This window comes from Coturnix japonica, chromosome 7 (assembly GCF_054131305.1).
Source record: "Coturnix japonica strain WE chromosome 7, WE-NBRP24, whole genome shotgun sequence".
In the NCBI taxonomy this organism is placed as follows: Eukaryota; Metazoa; Chordata; class Aves; order Galliformes; family Phasianidae; genus Coturnix; species Coturnix japonica.
The window spans coordinates 20,327,229-20,347,489 of NC_140669.1; the positions used below are offsets into that span (position 1 = coordinate 20,327,229).

The 20,261-nt window shown below is 37.7% G+C and overlaps 1 protein-coding gene across 16 annotated transcripts in view; it reads right to left on the reverse strand.

Moving 5' to 3' along the window:
• The window catches only part of ZNF385B (zinc finger protein 385B), a 149,929-nt gene that overhangs the window by 69,401 nt on the left and 60,267 nt on the right, over positions 1–20,261 (reverse strand). The window contains exon 1 of one of the 16 annotated variants that reach the window (XM_085552663.1): positions 12,683–12,828. The exons of 11 other annotated variants lie outside the window; for them this stretch is intronic. Coding sequence is in view for 1 of the 5 variants with exons in the window: in XM_085552655.1 (XP_085408781.1) it covers positions 12,683–12,701 (19 nt within the window). In the remaining 4 variants the exon portion in view is untranslated. Of the gene's footprint in view, positions 1–966; positions 1,290–3,448; positions 3,475–12,682; positions 12,829–20,261 lie in introns of those variants that run through there. 4 more of the 16 variants (XM_085552655.1, XM_085552658.1, XM_085552657.1 and 1 more) reach the window with 4 other exon arrangements.

Genomic DNA, 20,261 nt, shown 5'->3' on the forward strand with positions numbered 1-20,261 from the left:
TTTCTCATGGCTTTTTCCCCAGGAATGATTTTCACTTCTATGTATCAGTAAAATAGCCAAGCTTCTGAGATCATGGAGTTAAGATAAAAAAAACAAACAAACAAAAAACAAAACTGATAATCATTTCTCTTTGTCGGGTTTTATTTTATTTGTATGAAAAGCATTACCTTTTTACTGTATGCTTCCCTTTTCAGATCAGCTCTGAAGTCAGATGATAACAATAACCTTTAACTTCTACCTTCTTAGGGAGCCTTACTCTCTACTCCCACAACAAACTGAGCAGAAACCTTGAGCTCTAAGCTCAAGGTGGCACACAATATATAAGATATATATATAAAATAATGTACACAAGTATAGAATGAGCACACAACTTATGCCATTACAGAAGGTAAACCACAGTTTGCTGTTGAACTTAGAAACAATACCATACGCTTAGTGTATAAAATCTGCCAGTTGTATCAACCTAACTTTCTGTTACACTTTAAAATGTCACATGCAATACTTTTGCCATAGCTGGCATATCTATTACCGCCGCATGTGACCCCATATTGGCATCCATTTTGTTGCTATCAACAACCACTTGAGCATTAAAGATTTTTTGGATGACAACATCACCTACTGCTTTGTTGTTACTTTTAAAGTTGCTATGGAGACAAAAGAACAACTGAATAGCAATGTTAATGCTTAAGAAATGCTTATTCTTTAGGAATAAGATACTACTTGCCAACATGGAGTCTCGAGGTTTGACAGAAGCTATAATAAACAGTAACTTATGAATAAAAGCGTCACTTAAAAAAAGAAAGAGACAATAAAGAGAGCCGTGTTTCTTCCTATCCACCCCAATCCTACTGACAATGAACCAATGCAGAAAAGATTACCTCCATGCTGTGGCACAAGGCATCAGCACAGAACTTGCCTCCTGCCCAGTATCCTCAAGAGTAGCAGTCACTGTACAGAGAAGCTTACCTTACTTTCTCTCCAGTTTCTCCTGTGCTGCAAGTAATATCAAAATGGGAAGGAATAAAGAAGGTCCATATTTGATCTGCCTCACAAACTCAAGTAAATTGCAGTAAATTGCTGCTCCATCCACAGAGACACAACACAAGCTACAAAACAAAACAAAAAAAAAAAACCAAAAAAACCCACAAAAAACCAAACAAACAAAACAAAAGAAACAAACAAACAAACAAAAAAAACCAAACAAACAAACACCCAACAAATCAAGGATCGTTGAATTAATTCCCCAAGCCACAAAGTTCTGCTTTTGTCTAGCACATCCCTTCCTACACAGGGTACATCTAGAAGCTCAGACAAACAGCTGAGTACTGCTGCTCTCTGCCCATAATCCCTTAGCACACATAACTGTACAGCTGATGGGAACTGTGCATGCCCAGCCATTGGATACTAGGCTTCTTTCAGATTCCTGTCCTAATAATCCAATTCTTCCCATTCCCTGCACCTCCTGAGCAGACTGAGTGCAAGAGATCAAAATTAGCATCACCTGAAGCTTCTTCAACATAAAATTCTGCTGCTAGTTAGTCTGAGATTTTTTTAATAAATCTTTTAAGCAAAATAATATTGCTAATTTGGTACAGCAGATCAGCGACAATCAGTAGCCAACACATGCAGCTGTCAGTGACAGCTGAATGAATATTTTCCTATACAAGAACTTACCCTCCCACCCACCTGACAGACAGTACTTGGCAACACATCCCATTTCCTGACACCCCAAAGGCAGCAGAGGAACGCAAACCCTGCTCCCAGGGACTGCAGGCTTTTTCTTTCACAGCAACAGGAGCAGCACTGGCTCCTCGATCTTCTGCCTCATGAAGCCTGAGGACTGGCTTGCCCCTTTCCATTGTGTACAAAGATAGCAGTCAGGAGGAAGTATTGTAGAAAGAGAGAGTAGGTGGTAGGAGATAACAAGGAGAAAGACTGGGAAAAAGACATTTCTTTCTCTTTCTTCTCCAGATATCTTCACTGAAAGACACCTGCATACCCTTTCATGTAACTGTGCTGTCTCTGTCCTCTGTACCTTGTTCCCCACAGCCCTGACACCCACTCCTTGCTCCCCCAACTTTCAGAGCCTCCTGCAAACCTGCAGCTTTCAGCAGCCCTGTCCCTGTGCAAGGATGTATGCTGCTGACACCAAGAAGAAAACTTCGAACTGGGTATTATCATCCTTTATTTACGTTGGACAAAATCTGCTTTCACTAAGAAGCCTTGAGTTGACTTTGGAGCTCAGAGAATTTAATGTTAATATACGAAAGAACATGCAGGCTCTGACAGCAGAGGCTTGTTTCTCTAGCTTAGGGTTTTCCAACTGATTGAGAATCTTCCATTGACAAACTGAATTAGAAAACTGATCCTAGTTTTACAAATTCTCTGATCTACAGCAAAGATGTTTAAAATGGAAATAACATTCTGAAATAACATTGCTCTTCAGTTCTTTAGAGCTAACGCTTTTCTATTACTTGAGGGAGAAGAGGAGAGACAACAGGGAAATAAACTGTTATTACAGTTGTTTAACTTCATCTCAGACACCTGTCTGCAATCCTAAGATCTAAGGGACACAATGCAAATGAACACAACAACAAAGAAGAATGAAAACAGAATAGTGACTTCATCAAAAAGATGGTGACTTTCCACATGCTGCTGGCCCACTCTTAAGAATTTCATTGCTCCAACCTTGGTTTTGCCAAGCAGGTCCTGTTCCAGTTAGAGAGAGGTTGCACAGCCTGCACAAGTAATCCTGGCAGATACTGGGAAAGACAGGAACAACCTTCATAACAACGTGTTTAGAGACATCACCAACCGAAAAAAAAAGCATGTGTTATCCCTTCTGGGACAGCACTCTGAGGGGTTTGCAGAGGACCAGGACTTGAAACAAGGAAAAACTCAAAAGTAAGAGAAGAAAGGAAGAAAGGAAGAAAGGAAGAAAGGAAGAAAGGAAGAAAGGAAGAAAGGAAGAAAGGAAGAAAGGAAGAAAGGAAGAAAGGAAGAAAGGAAGAAAGGAAGAAAGGAAGAAAGGAAGAAAGGAAGAAAGGAAGAAAGGAAGAAAGGAAGAAAGGAAGAAAGGAAGAAAGACAACTTTCTCAGGCAAAGTGTGAGTTTTGCTTTCACAACAGGAATGACACATAAATTTGAAAAAAAACAATAAAATTAATGCCTTGAGATAAGTTACAGACAGCTGTCTTTGAGTGGAAGAGTTTGTATAAGGTTTCAGCTCCTTTATTTCTTTATTAAATAAATTTACAAAGAAGGCCAATAACAGGGCTAACTTGGGGTGTGGAAGAAGGGTACTCAGACTACTCAAGGGCAGAGAAATAAAAGCATTTATAACAAAACAAGTGGAGTTCAAAAATATAAAGTATCAGATAGGATCCAAACAAGTAAAAAAATGAAGAACAATGCAGAAAATGGTGAATACACAAAGATAAGCACAGACCTCACCTATATCTTGCTGAATTAGTACTTCCTCGCTGTGCCTTACTCAGTGAAATTAATTCCTCCATGGTGTGGAAGGGATCTGGCAGCAAGGAGCCACACTGCTGTTCAGAGCCATCGGTTTGTGTAGAGCTTGGTACAGCTGTTAAAGCATCCATGCAATGGCCCTGCAACAGCACACATTAAGAAACCCTGCTGCCCTTCCAGGAAGTCCATTTCTCATCCTTTTATTTCTCAAGGTGGTGACAAGTATTCCAGACGCAACTTATTAGGACTTAGTGTATTTTCTCAGAGGTCAGCATCAAGCAGTGGATTAATGTTCCTGGTTTCCTAGGGTATGACAGTATCAAGAGGGTTTTTTAAAATTCTTATGAAAGGTCTTAAAATTCTCCCTGGATTTGTATGTGTAATTGGCAGAATTATATAATTTTTAAGTACTGGATGACTCACAATTGGATATACAATACCAATTTTATAATAACTTTTTTATGCTTCTTAATATTTCTTACACTTTCATTGCTCTAAGGGTTTAGGATTTCAATCCCTGATGTTTGGATTTAAAAGTAGGAATTCCTTTCTTTAATGTAGAAATCTTTCCTTTGTTTAATTTTGAAAAGCAAAGACAGTGCTAAGATCATTTTTGTTAGAGTTGCATAACTACCTCTCAAAGCAATCCTCAAATAGCTGTAACAGAAGGATTTTCCAAATCTTACAACTAGCCCTCCAACTAAGAGGCAAAATAAATCCCCGTGCTTACAGACTCAGCATGTTAAATGTGGATGAACAATTTCTATGTAGACCAAATATTAGAAAGGTTTTTTTTGTTTGTGCTGTGGTTAATTAGTTTTGTTTGGTTGTTGTTTTTTTTTTCTTCACGTAATCAGCAAACTCATTCCACAAAACCTGATTGCTCCTTTTAACTCAAAGAACTACTTAGACCTTGTAATATGCCTTTGAAATATGAAGGTTATTACTACATTATGGTGATTTTGAAGAAGCAAGTCTTCATTTTTAATTTAATTGGATTCCAGGATACAAAACAACAACAACAACAACAAAAACCAACAACCAAAACAAACAAATCAATCAAACAAACAAACAAAGCCAACACATGGTAGTCTGTTATTTTTGTTTGCTTGTTCATTTCACTATTAGTAAGTCGTAATAGGATCCTAGCCCTTTCATTATCTCATGCCATGTATCAGTGTTCAAACTTGAAAGGGAATTCAACAAGTAAAATGATACTGTTATTAACGTCCCACCCAGCAGACAGCTAAAAGAGGAAGCTGACACCCCTTTACAGCTGCTCTAAGTAGGCATTCGGCTTAAAGAACTTTCATGTAATCTAGGAAAGTATTCAAAGTACCATATATGCACAGAATATGCCACTAAAAGTAATTGCAAGATTATTGTACACACACAAAAAAAACAACCATGAATAACCAAGTGGCAGAATACCATGTGCCATGTTTATGAGCCCAGAACTAGGGCAAGAACCATCATCTAACTCAATTGCTGGGAAAGCAGCATTCAAGATGTATTTATGAGTTTCCTAAGTATTCTAAAATGTCTAAAATCTCAGACAATTTGAAATGTAAAATTTTATTTATGTTAGTATGACCTCTAATCACAACAACAAAACACTCTTTCTACTACTATTTCTAGGATTGATATAGAAGAAAATTAGTGTATGTAGTGTAGTGTACTGCAGCACAAATGTTTCAGGGGGAAATTCTGAAAGCAAAGAATGTTCCTTATTGTTTTTACTCTGGGACACAATTATGAGCAATGAGATGGAAGAAATAAATGAATGGTATTCCTAAGGATGAATACTGGGAAAAACAGCAGAATAACCTGACCAAAAAAGCAAAAGGAGAAGGTAGGAAACACAAGCTTAATGCTTCCACAAAAGGATCAGAAAATAAAGAAGATGGTAAGTAGAGCCTGTTTTCAGGTGTTCTGAGACCAGTTTCATCTGTTTCAGTATTATGTCTAGTATTAAGCTGTCAAATGTATTTTTAATGTGATAGTTACCATAATTTTAAAATTTAAAGAGCACAGAGCAATGAAGTGACCTTGTAGTCTTTAAAATTGCTGAATTTAAAGTATATAATTTACTATAGATTGCATTCAGTAAAATCTGATCAATTTCTTCCTACAGCTAGAGTTGTACTTTATCAGAAACCACTCATCATTCCTGGTGGCCTTCTTTGTACTTAAGCTACAGAAACAAATGTAAAGTGCCCTTCCTCATAAATTTCACTTTTTAAATTTTTTTTCATTTAAATCAGACAAAATTAATATCTTGTGGATTTCTGAGCCTACTTCTATTCTCATAAGTGCTCATGTCTGTGAGATTTTCATCAGTATCATAGGATTACCTCCAGTGAAACAAACAAACAGAACAGCAAAAACCTGAATGCACCACTCAGAAGATCAATCCAGCTAAAGCCAACATCACACACCAGGCTGATCTGCAGTACAGGCACCAGATACACCATAGGGAAGCTGACCAGCCTTCTGTTTTAAAGCACATCAGAAATGCAATACAGAACTTCAGAGACCAACTCTTCATTCCACTGTAGTGAGTGGCAGAATTTCCAGCAAAACCAGAATTAGAAGCTAACAGTTTAATACTAATGAATTATACTGCATAAACATCTCACAGAACTCAGCAGCTTAACTTCATAGCCTGTCACATAAACTATAAGGACAACGGTAAAAAGAGAGGGACACTGTGCTCTTCATCTCCAAGTATTTCCTGTACTTTTTACTGTTTGAACAGCTACTCTGTCAGTGACATCAAAGTCCCACAGGCATGGAAATTACTTTTCATTCAGTAAAACCATAAGATTGAATCTCTAGCCTTATTCTTCAATCTTTTCAAAAGCTTTGAACACTTTGAATTAGTCTCCTTTTATGTCTCCAGAATCCTTAGTTTCCTATAGTTCTAAGCACGCCTGAAGTCAAGTCTCTCTTCACACCTACAGTGGTATCCCTACTCCACTCTTGACTGTATCCCATGTTGTTTTTTTTCTTCCAGCAGCTCCAGTGCTCCCATAATGTTCTCCCTGCATGTTCTGACAGCCTTGCCTTCCCTCAGCTTCAGGCAATACAGTTTGAAAAATTACTTATTAATTGCTAAATTACAATTCTCTCAAAATATACATTTAATCAAGTAGATTTTCTTGTTAGCCTCAGCCACTGATTCACTCTTACCCACAGGTTGATAGCTAAGTTGTAAAGTACATACGCCAGATACCCTAGCAAATCTTCTATTTATAAATAAACACATCTTTTCCTTTAGATCTAGAATTATGGGACTACCTAAGAGAAAATAGTCTGGCTTTTGGACTAAAGTAAATGAAGCTTCCTTGTTTTGAAAGAACATGAGAAGAGAGACAAATATATGGGAAAATCTTTATCTCTGGATGTTTTCTTTCATGACAAATTAATGAATTATTGTGAGGTGGTGGTTGTTGTTTGTTTTATTTCTTTTGGAGTCACAGCCTTCTTTTTGTAAGCAGTTAAATCTTTATAGTTCCTATGTTAATGTATTACAGCTAAGTTAACATTCGTCCATTAAAAGGGACAAAGTAATCTTCATTGTCAGCTCCAATTTTTCTATGATTTACTCATACACACTGTACTTTGGCTCTGCATCAGGACATAACTCACATAGACCATGCTTTGCTACTAACTCTCATGAAAGGAGGTCAGTAGTAGTCTTTCAAAGAACTTTTCAGAGCTATTTTTAGACCTATTACTGACATCTCTACCCAAGTTTCAGCTGTGCCACCATGAAACTATGACAAACAATATATGCTAACTCAAGTCACTAAAGAACAGCTGTTGACATCAACAAACTGATAGTCTTCTATACAATATTCACGACATGTTTGAAAACAGCCATAACCTTACAACATATGGTTTAGAACAACTTAATTATAATACTTGTTGAATATTACTGCAGAAGTCCATGTAAGCAACCAATCTGATTACTATGACAAGTATAAACTGAATTTGGTCAGTAAGAAAAGCAGAGTAGAAAAAATAGCTTCAAAATTAAACCTGTACCATTACTGTACTGAAATAATCAATTTTTGTTGTTGTTTATTTTTAACATGAAAATTTAGAGGTTCAGGGCTTAATATTAGATCACTACCCATTTGTGTCTATTCTGTGGAGGCCTTATAGTGGTTTTCCAGTACCTAAAGGGAGTTTACAAGGGAGCTGTAAAGGGACTCTGTCAGGGAGCATAGTAACAGGATGTGGGGTAATGGCTTTAAACTAAAAGAGGGGAGATTTAGATTAGATGTTAGGAAGAAATTTTTCACTCAGAGGGTGCTGAGGCTGCCCAGAGAAGCTGTGGGTACCCCATCTCTGGAGGCATTCAAGGCCAGGTTAGATGAGCCCTGATCTGGTGGTTGGCAGCCCTCCCTATGTCAGGGAGTTGGAACTAGTTGATCTTTAAGAACCCTTCCAACTCATTCTATGATCCTTAGATTTTAATTCGTAAGATTTAGATCTACAAGCATTACTGATGAGCAACATTTGATACCAGTAGTAGTCTACTTTGAATCTACTAACATGTAATATTGTATCTGGTAGCCAAGTCTTGCAGGGTATCTCCCACATTCTGTCAATAAGAAAAATTCTTTCTATATCTTCGTTACATTTCACAACCCAACCAAATAAACATATTGGCTCAATGCAAAAATAAGTACTTCCCAATAAACTTTTCCAGACTGCCAGTCCCTTGAATAGGCTACAACAGTTACAGACTTTTCCAATGTCACCAAAGCAAAGTTGCTAAATTCATAAAACAGAACGTGACTTGGATCAGCAAGAAGTGAAGGCCTTTTGATATGCATCAGCAAGAATAACTTGTCTAAAAACACTGTATGACTATTCCTAAGTAGTCAGGAACAACATATACATAACTTGCATCTCCAGAATCTAAAATATTCATAATTCTACATTAGCAATCATATGTTATATACAAGGAGTTATTGTTTTTATTATTATTGTTATTTACAACAATGAATAAAACCCAATGCATTTTAAACTGAAAGCTTATGGAAGTTGTTGGGTTTTTTTTGATGGGGAGAAGAGCAGGGCATGTTACTTTTGTATCTTGCTTCACCTTTTCTCAATTAACATACTTGATAACGTTTAGGTCAGACGCTATCCAAGTTGGTAAGGAACACTGTGGTTTTGTATAATATCATAAAATATATGACCGTATGCTTTCATGGGCAAGAACAAGAAATACAAGTAATGAGGAGCAAAATATAATGAGATGAACTGAGGCATTCTTTTATGTAGAGCAAGTGCCTTGACATTTAACAATACATGTATTGTTGTAGCATCACAAAGAAGAAGAGTTCAAAAAGAAATCTCATTTCTCCATTCTGAAAGCTCTCTTTCTTCAAGTTCCCAATGAAATTTAGAAAGAACAATCTGATTTTTTAGCCATCACCTTCAGTTTAGAACAAAGCATCCCAAGGAGAGGGAAAAGATAAAAAATACTCAGAAAATAATTTAACTGAACATGAAAATACCAATACACTTTTTTTTTATTTTTTTTCCCCTAGTACCACACAAGCACATACGGGCAAATGTGATGCTAGATAAGAAAATGCCAAGCAGACCTCTGCATAGAGATGAAGACCTGAATTGTCCAAATGGTAGTTTTTGAAAATAACAAAAAGTACCTCATAAGTGCTGGTGAGATGCATCATATCCATTTGTCACTGTTACATCAATTACTGCCTCTTCAAGTGAAGGAATCCGCTTTATCAAGGAACATCGGACACTGAGTTGGATCTGTGCCCAGAGAGTCCTTTGGGTAGCACTGCCCTTTGAAAAGAGTAAGTCTGAGCTTCATTTCTCATTTGTAATAACCATTAATAAAATCGCCCAATAAAACAGATTTCAATTGTAAAGACTAGAAAATTAAACTGGGTTTCATAGCCTAAGCCAACCTTCACTCACTGGCTTGTACTACAGTAGGCAACATATTTTGAGTAACTGGAGGGTCAGAGGGTAATTTTTATTATAAGATCACATTTTTCAGTAATGTATAGTCAGTCCATTAGATTTAGCTCTCTTTAGAGTACAGCTCTTACAAATCCACCAGAGGGCATATAGGAAGAAAAACTGGTAGACATCACCAACTTAACATTACCTGATAATGCCCACTTCATATTTCTGCTCACAATCAAGATTTGGAAGAATCTCCTCGGATCGTCCACTTGATCTTTAACATACCGATACAACTGCTCTCTTTCACTCATTCTTCACACATAGCACAACGCCACTGGCAATCATTCCTACCTACAGAATTTAGAGAACAGCATTTTTCAGTCTTTACTATAAGGATGTTGAAAAAAAAGAGGAGCCAAGACAGACAGGTTTGGCTTCCTCATACGAATTCAGCAACTTTCCTGTTCAGGAGGAAATTTTCAGCTGATCTTGTCAGGAAATATTATTTGCCAGCAGCTCAGACTATAATATAGAGATAATATACTTACTCCTATCCCTTCTTGTCCCTTTCTGGCTGCTCTGAGATCAGCTTCTTCTCTGCTTCCTCATGCCCACCTGCCAGCATTAAGGCAGAATGTGCCCCCAAAGGCAACCAGCACCAACAGAAATAAACAACACAACGAATGATTATAGGGAGCTTTAAGTCTATCACATAGAAAGAAACTAACTAGGCCAAGGAAAGCCATACCAGGACCAGACTTTTACTTGACTAACCTACAGAGTCACACAAAAATGCTAACAAAAGATCTGATCAAAATCTCAGGAATTAAAACAGGAGGAATCTGTTCCAAATATACTTCCAAACAATCCCTTGTTTTAGTCGCACAACTTCAAATCTGAGCAAACAAGGCTGTGCAGAATTCAATCCAAACTCATCCCTAACCGTAACCATCTTTAACTAAGAAGAAAGTTGTTCTCATGGATCCTACCTTTTTACCAGTTAAACCAAGTTTTGTAGGAGAGAGGACTGCTTGTCTTTGTGTCCACTACTGCATTGATTGTAGGGTAAATATCAGGCTTCCTGCTTGTGGAGAAACTACTGCAAAGAGTCTTTCAGTTCTGTTTGCACATTTCAAACCTGTGCATGGTTCAGAACAGGGAAGTTTATGTAACGTTCCAGAGAAACTGCAGTACATCATGGCTCATTTTAATTCAGGTATGAATACATGACACAGATGAATTCACAAAACGCTCCTTTCATCTGAAATTTAAGCAGTAACCCTTTTTCCCCTGAAGATTTAAGCTGCTTTAAGTGATGAAAATATTACACTTTCCTGTTTCTTTAAAGAAGTACTGGATAGAAACAGCTTAGGTTGAATCCAGAATTTATTCAAAAGAGAGTACACCATCAGCTACAAGGATATTTGAAAAAGTCACTCCAAAAGATCTCAGTGTTCTCTACAACTACAGAATGCAACAATTTTAAAGTTTGCTGGAAGCACTTTAGCATTACAGCACATAAAAACATCTTTTCCCCAAAGGCCAAATTTTCAAGTACTGAACGGTACCAAATATCTGCTTCTAGAAATCAGTTCATGCATCTGGGGTATTCACCTATCTAAGCAAAAACTTATGACGCAAGTTTTATGTCCATGCTGCCCACTACCACTGCCCACACTGAACATCTTCCTTAGTAGTAACACTGTTTTTTTTCACAGAGAGCTATTTAAATTACTTGTAGGATGGAAAGTGATAGTGAAGTACCTCTGTACTTCTGGATTGCGTTTGCTATCCAGAAACCCATCAGAAGCTCAGAATGCTGTTCAGATGCCCTTTTCTGTTCCCACCACACTGCTTCGTCACCTCACGACTCCAAGACCTGTGCCTGCTTCCAAGGAAGCTGGGTCAGAGCACCTCTGGTACCAGCAAGGGTTAGACGTATTCCCTCATCTGGCAACATTCATCCTACTCGACCCTTGCCAAAATTCAGACTATTTACAGAACAGCAGTTTCCAAGTACAGGAGTTTTCCATACTGTATTTGCAGCCTGAAGCACCTGCAAATATGCAGCTAATTTTGCTGAAATCTCTACAATTTAACTGGACTAAACTAAATACTACACAAATCCATAAACCCTCAAAAATATATTACCAGAGGACATTTGCTGGTCTTTGGATGTTAAAACAAGGTGGCAACCAAAAACGATGGTAAATGGATGATGTATTTTTTGGTAAACAAAGAAATAAAATATGTTCTTCTAAAAACAATGAAAGCTGATGAAACTGATTTGTCACAGCTGAAAGACAGTGAGACACAGAGCAGTGACTTTTTTTTATAACATTCGATTCAGAGCAAATGAGCATTTTATCAGTATTTATTTTGACATCTGAAAAAAAAATACCAACGACGTTCTGCCAGACAAGGTTGCCTTGTATGAAATAAAAGTGTTTTCTACAAACTAACCTCCAAACTGCAACCAGGACTTTGAGAAGGAGAGCATTTATCTGCTATTGACCTTAATTTAAGGCATCCTAAGAAGAACTTTCTGAAAGCACCATGCACATTTTTAACATCTCTGCTAAGCAGTACAGTAAAACCTGTGATGCATTAACATTTCATAAGCTCAACAATTGCTCTTTCAAGTACATAAGAATGCAGTCCCTATCTTCAAATGTTATTACTATATAATAGTTTCAACAACCATAAATAACACAGAATCTATCAACAGGATTTAGCAGCATAATGCTTAAAGGAAATTAAAGACATTCAAAAATCAAGCATTAAATTTATTAAGAGTCAACTATCAGCATGCTCACAAGGAAGAAACAAAATCATTTCAGTATATAAGAAACACATTCCTCCAATGGGCTTACTAACAAGAATTTTCATTTATAGCTTTCCTTCAGAAAATGTCATGATTACCATCCGAACAGAATGGGGGAAAAAAAGAGAGAAAGTTCAAATGCTGATTTTGGCATTTGTAGCTTTTTGATGAAGTTTACCTAAAGATAAAAAGTTATCTAGAAAAATAAATTGCAGGCACTCACAAGGTAGTATTTCCTAATTCAACTGCTCAGCCCCTAAACTACAGAAAACAATTACAGCTTTCACTAGAGCACTGCTATTAAAAACAAATCAGCAAAATGCTACATGTGTTTCTCTTTCCATACAGCTGGAGCAAGCATACAACGTTCTATTATGCAGTTACGTGAGAGCCAGATTTCAACCTCCACATGGAATTACTTACCCAGGAGCATGTTTCTCATCTACAGTTAGTTCTATAGAATAGAAAGCTCTGCACAATAGATCTAGTGCAGGGAAAGTTCCCACAAACTCCTATTTGATTCTGTTTGAGTTCTGAGTAGGGCTTGAATTTGAGTTGCTGAGAAATACGCCTCGCCCCATAAAGCAGCTGGAATATTTTACTTCACTCTCATTGGTGAATGACACCTCCTTCAGACTACACCAAAGCTAACCAGAGGCATTGCCTGCTGGTGCCACCTTGATTTGAGGTAACAAAACCACAGGGAAAAAAAAAAAAAAAAAAAAGAAAAAGAAAAAAAAAAAGTAAGTAGTCCCTACATAGTCCCTACAGTGAAGTTCTAAAGTGATGTATTTTATTACAGCTGTCCTGAAATTGGTTTTAGCTCATTGCCTACCTTTGAGCAAGGCAAAATACTCCTTACAGAAATCCTGTATTACACAGGGTGTTCTGTTGCATACAACTAAGTAAGTGGTAGGCTATGTTCAGGCTCGGCAGAAGTGAATGACTGATTACATGACCTGAATTTGCCTCATTAGATACAAAGTATCTCCTTTAAAGAAATACCAGCAGTGAGCAGGTTTGGGACTTTTTTGAATCTGGAATGGAATACCTCAAAATGCTTATTTGAACATGAAATTTAAGTGCTTAAAATGCTACTGCTGCTACAGTAAGTACTCACTGCCCACTGACACCCATGACATACTGGCTCTGCACAGTCGCAATCAGCTTCTGCTGTGAAGAGAAGTTTCTTCTCACTGCAAAAGCCAAAGATTTTTGAGTCATCTGAAAGCTGAGACTTGAATCATAAATTCCTAATGGAAGGAGGTGTCCCTGTTCTGGATTTCCTTGCCTCAGGATGTGCCAGTACACTCAATACAACTGAGGTTTGTATAGAACTTCTGATGCCTCAAAAGAATTTTACCAAGACCATCACAGTGAACATTCTTCATAGGAAGAATTTTAGACCCATACACCACCAAGATATCCAAGAGCATTAGGAAAAGATCTTTACTCCAACTGCACAAATTTTCGTCACATAATGTCAGACAACTCCTCAAGGACAAATGGAGAATTATGAAACTAAACTTCTTACTGTTTTCCACAATCTCCCACTCCCAATCCTCTCTTCTAAAAAGGACATTACTTTGATAATAACCTGCCAACATGACTTGGCAGCAACTACTCGATTTTGTTATACATTCCGAATTATTTGGTACCCTTGTTAAGAGTCCTTTCTTATTTTCTTAATTTGTTTATTATTTTTTTTTTAAACAAGGAGAGGGACATTACTAGCAGTAACAATCACAGAAAAACAGTGGAAAAAATGAATCAGTTCTGACATAAAAAAGACGAATAAAAATGAAACCCAATTAAAAATAAACCCCGTCAGAATTTTCAGCAAATCGTGTGATCTTGGAAGATGTGACTCATTCTCATTGCACGCTTGGGATTGGCAGCACCAAACCTCTATGAAATTTTATATGGATTTTATATAGACTTAGATGACTTACAAGATGACAAGTATTTCAAAAGTAAATACTACATTCTCTCATGCTGACAATAATACTATTATTTGTATTTTCTGTGAAATCTGGAGGCTTTAAGAAAAAAAGAAAAAAGAAAAATTTACACTTTAAACCACAGAACTGTTTCATAAGCTCCATAAGCACACGATATATTTGTGTGCTACAGTAAGACAACATGGCAAGGGCTTCATGGCCCCAAACCAGCACGCATGCTTCCTTCACTCCCTCCACTTCTTCAGTGATTGTAATGCCTCTTCCTTGGCAATGCTTGATAGTTTCTTGTGAATACTATTACAATCCACTAGTACTCTAAGGTCTGACTACGTCATTGTTTTGGTGCACTGTAGCTCTGTTTCCGTCAACAGCAAACCACAGCTTGCCCCACAGAAGACCAGTCTTTAGTTGCAGTTGACGTTCTTGTGACTCACTAACCACAGTTTTAAGATTTTAGTCTGATTTCTAGCTCACATTAAACAAGCTATTTCCAGAATGCAGATGATCAGAGTTTTAACTCCAAGTCTTCTTTTCATTTAACTTCATTTTAAACTAATTTTAACACCCTTCTACTCCTAGTAGGACCATTGTCCCAAGACTGTAGTGGTCCCTGGATTATTTCTGTGCCTGAGCCCCTTCAAAAGTATGCAGACAGTGCTGGTCCAGCCACAGCTCCTTCATATTCTCAACATGCTGGCCTTCTAGGGCATGCCAAGTGCTTGTGTGAGCCCAGCAGACAGGATGAGGTGACAAGGAAGGCCAGAGGAGAGCACCATCCTTCCAAGCAGCAGCTTGGATAAGTCATGGAGTTGTTGCATTATAGATGATGCTAAAGAGCTAAAGAATCAGCAAAGGCTAGAAAAGGTGCTGAAAGAAAAAGAAAGTAAAAGGGGAATACAGAGGAGATAAGTTAGGGGAAAAAAGGGCATTAAAAAAAAAATACAACAGCATATTATGTGAGAGAAGGATGGAATGAAAGGCAGCATAAGATGTTGTTATAGGTTAGTGAGAGGCAGAGGGGGCAGAGCTAAAAGTACAGCTAAAACCATTAGGGACAAATGAAATATAAAATACAAAGAACAAAGGTAAATGAAATATGATTTTTACCAGAAATCTCGTTAAGGTAAAGGGAGGGTGGCAAGAGCACGCACACTGAGACAGCAGAGCAGCAAGAAGATGAGTAGCTGTTGAAAAGCTGAGGGTGGTTGAACTCAGGCCTCCCTCACAAGCAGTTCCCAAAACCCAAGGATGAGATGATAGCTCAACTGATAAGCTCCTCCAGTGGCATCTTTTTACTCAAGGTAATATTTCCACAGATACCCTGTGTTTTCCTGGCAGCTCTTTCATGTCACTGCTTAAGAAATGAGAGTTCCAGCATTTGTAATAGGCTCTCTATTATGGCTCAAATAAGTAACTTGGAATCCATTAATACCTAGACAGAACTGGTATTAGACTCTCATTCTTCCTACCTCTCAGCTCTCAGGTGCTTTGATACAGACAAGTCTCCCTAGCAGGCAAAAGCATAACAGGCCTCTTTTCTGACTGATGCTTTGGGACTCCCAAAAATTGTTCAGTCAGGATGCAACTGAAGAAAAACAAACAGTATATGCAAACATCCTTTATTTTCAGCTCAAGTACTAAGCTACACAACCTTCCAGAAGCTCCAAATTTAGCACTTATGACTTCCACATAAATTAATGTCAAACTGTAATAATGGCACCTTGCTGTCCAACCCATAAGAGGCTTCTCTGCGTGACCAATGTTTGGATAGTTTGGATAGCTTAGTTCTTTCCTTTTGTGCATGAACAACTCTTTGGGCTTGTCATACTTGTTCTCAAGGTTGTATCTTCAGTACAACATCTGCAATCTGCATACAGAATAGTTGCAGCAGTTGCAGTTTCTCTTCACAAAAGAGAAAAATGGTCTATAGTTACTATACGTATTATTTTAACTGAAGACAAAATTCAGTACAGTTTTGACTATACTACTATTGTACTACTCATCATGATTCTTAATCCTCATCTCTCTATCAAATATTTTTACATATGTTGTACAGAAGAGTGTTACTTTTAATATCCCAACTAAAATGAATATCCCAATGAATGCACAATGGATAGATGGAATACTGGATGCAAGCTAATGAACTACATGTACTTACTAGAGAAGCTAACTTAAACCAGTAGCTAGTACGCAGGGGGAAGGAAAAAAAAAAGAAAAAGAAAAAAAAAGACCTGTTTTCAATGAAAAATCCCAGAATTATTCTGTCTACTACAATAAAGGATTCGCACCAATAATCCAAATTAGGCTAAGTGTAAGAAGTGTCAAAACACTCATGCTTTCTTTTGAAAACTCAAGGCAGGACTGAAAGCCAAGGCAAGGTAGAATCTGTAGGGAACACTCCAGTCCTGTCTCACATGCAGGGCTTCCTGTTGGCTGCTCTTGAGCAGTATTGTAATCCAATGCATTTTATGCAATCCCTAAGAGTCATCTTGGTTAAAATGTGCAAAACAGAAGCCAGAGTAGTATAATAGCATGACGCTATCATACAGACACACAGGTGGGAGACATTGTTCAGCACAGATAAGAATGTGACCTGAGATGAGAATTCACTATCGTAAGGTTCAGAAGAAAGCAGATGTTTTGGGTTCACCTCAGTAACTACTTCACTGCAGTAAGAAAATGAAAATGACAAGCTTACTTTTTGCTTTGTGTCTTTTGCTATCTAGTTCTTCAAGTTTGTTTGCATTAGATTTGTGTAATCTGCAGAAGCATTTAGAACATAAGAAACTATAGTTGAAAACAGCAAAGTTTTAAATCTCCAGCTTTTGCTTCCAAAATTCAGATATATACTCATCCTAATGCTAATGATAAAGAGTTCATAAATAATCTGTATAAAGGAGAATCACAGAGCTTAACTAGCTGCAAGCTAGCCTAAAAAGTTCTATAAAACATCCCCTGATGATTTTTATGTATTATGATAATACTGAGAGATGTCAAGTGACATTAAGCTCTGCAATACTGAGTGTTGCATGCACAAGCTAAGAAAGAATTCCTGACCTAAGAGATTACAGTGTAAGCACACAGAACAAAAAAGGATACAGATGACAAGAACATCTAGATTCTTATGCATTGAATTAAAGCATCTGTGACTTTGCTCAAAAAAGCCTCCTGTGATATTTTCTGATATACAGCAGCAAATTGTCTCTTCTAAACACATTCTTTTCTGGTGCTTAAAAAAAAAAAAAAAAAAAAAGTAAAATGAAAATGACCTATCTTTATTAGGGCTGGAAAATTGCTTTCCCCTCACAACCGATAAACACCAGTGACATTGCTCCTGAAACACAGTCAACATTCTTAGAAAGTGATGACAACATTAAAGAAAAAAAAAAAAAAAATCAAAAGAACAACAACAAAACAAAAGGTGTAACAGTGCTGTGACATTGACAAAGCACTTTGTCACTGAGGAACAAGTGCTCTCTTGACTGTGATGGAATTCTGGCTGGGATACCACTGTTGGGGAAGGAAAAAAAAAAAAAGTATGAATGCTTTCAGAGAAAAAGAAAAGAGAACAGTGGACACGGATTTGGGCTACTAAAAGAACTTCCTACAATGCTGCAGGGGGAAGATGACAGAGGCATACGGTGATACCACTATGAGCCCTTATCTTGCATACTGAAGGTATTTGATGGCTCTGGTGAATGCATTGGAAAGGAACTCGGTAAGTACCTTGAGAGGCATTGCCTTTTTGACCACAGAAAACTGAAAATGCTGTGAGGGTTCTGGGAGAGGAGCATGCTGATATAAACAAACACATAAATTAAATAAATAAGAATCAATCAGCATGCTTCTCCCTATTGTTAAGGTATAACAGACTTTAGTAAGCCAATCACCAGTGGAGTCAGAAAAGGTTATACTCAAAAAGGTCAGATTGATGATTTAAAAAAAAAAAAAAAAAAGAAAGAAAAAAAAAAAAAGAGGACATTTGCACTGACATGAAAAAGGAAGTTTAGGACAAGGTTGGGGTTTTTTTGAACATTTACTTTGGAAATACATTCAAATCCTGAGAATGACTGTAAGAGGCTTTGGAATTGGAAAAAAAAAAAAAAAAAAGGATAAACATGCATTCTGTTTGCAAGGACTAATGTGCTAAAAAGTTTAGCATAGTCAGGAAGTATGAAGGCAGTTTTAGTGAGAGAATGAAGCCAAAAAGAATGAACAGCACATCTGGGTATATTGCAGTAATGACTGATAGTTTAAACCCTATTAGTCCCACTTAAATGACTATTTCATACCAATTATTCATCTGTCCTTTTCACCTCTCTAGAACATTTTGAAACAAAATTTTAAACCAGAAGTATCAGCACAGCAAAGACAAAAAAAAACAGGTGATACACGGATTTGTTTCATACAATTTTTTAAAAAGATAAAGTCATATTGATTCATTTAAAGCTCATATTTTTGGCCAGAAGGTTGTGGGGTTCTTTTTTTGCTTTGTTTTTTTAATATAATAATCAAATTGAACGATAACGTAGAGCCTCACTCAAATTTGTGCTAGTCATGACCCACAGTTACTTTCTAAAGTTAGAAAGTTGTGGTATGAGAATAGCATCCTGATGCAAGAACAATAAGAAACAGAACTGTGCAAAGAACTGCCATACCTGATTCGTAGGTATACTCATTAGGGGAACTCATTGGCAAAATTGAGACATTCATGTCTGTTTCTACTCAGATTTCACTGTAGAATCTCATCATAATTTTGACTTTTTGGCATAGTTCAACTATGACACAGTGTAACCCACTCAGCATTTGAGTTAAGCTCTAGTTGTAAAACAGATGCAGAGAAACGCCTCCTGCTTCCAGCAGGAGTTGCTTCATTGGCACAAGCTGAGAAACACAATTTCCACTTCTGCTCTTTACATGTGAAGGGAAATGTCTGTTCTGTGACTGTGCATTGGATCCAGTCTCCTCCCACACAGCCTCTTCAAATTAGAAAGGCACATACCCCAAAGCCCCTTCCCTTCAGTCCTTTCTTTATTTGTCACTTTCTCAGTTTTCCTTCTCTTGGTCTTTCCATTCATCATTTTCTCTGGGCAGGTACAGTACTGGCCTCTTTGTTCATTCTTCTTGTATGTAGAATCCTTGTCTCTTTCACAGTGTTTTTCCTGGGTTTGCACTGTGTCTCATGCTAGAACCCCAAAGTATTTCTGCAGTCAGCCCACCAGAGCAAGAACACCCACCACAGGGCTAGCTGGAGTGAAGGCACACAGTTGCAGCAGCACAGCCACTCTGTAGACCATAGAATGGGAGAGAGCTGCAAGGAACAGAGTCACTAGGACAACAGAACCCACATCAGGGTACTCTAGAAGTTGAAAATGTGTCTGCTATGGGCTCTGCACTGCACAGGGGATGCTTACTGCACTCAGCTGAAATAGGATCTGTTGTAAAGAACTCTCGCTGAAAGAGACAGATGTGTGCTACTCCACAAGGAGACCAGTCACCACACTCAGGGGGAGACAAGTAATAGCTCCTTTTTATTTCAGTTTTAGGTGAGAAAGCCAATTAAACTGCATAACTGAAACAAGACACAGAGTTAATTTCTCTTGGCAGACAGGCTTCTCTTTCTACAAAGCCATCAAATTAAGCATGGGCTTTGCAGAGATAGCATCTTTACCAATGCACTGGAAAAAGAAGCAGATTCTTACCTGTTAAAATCCATCCCAAAAGGTTTGCACATTCACAGATGTGCATGGTTGTTTGAAAGTGTGCAAGACTCCATAAGTATTTATATCTACTACAAATACAAGCATATGTTCCTAAAGCTGTGCATGAACAAGAGTGGGATGTACAGAAGGTTGGCTGAAAATTTCCAGGCTGTATTTCCAGGATGGGAGCAGAAAAAATACGTGCCTCCCTTCTACCTCTAGGAACAGCACCACAGCCCTGGGCTCACAAAGCAGACCTCTGTCTGTACACTTTTGAAGGAAAATCCCATTCTGTGCTCTGTAGCATTCAAAGCCAACACTTCCAAAACATCACATGGT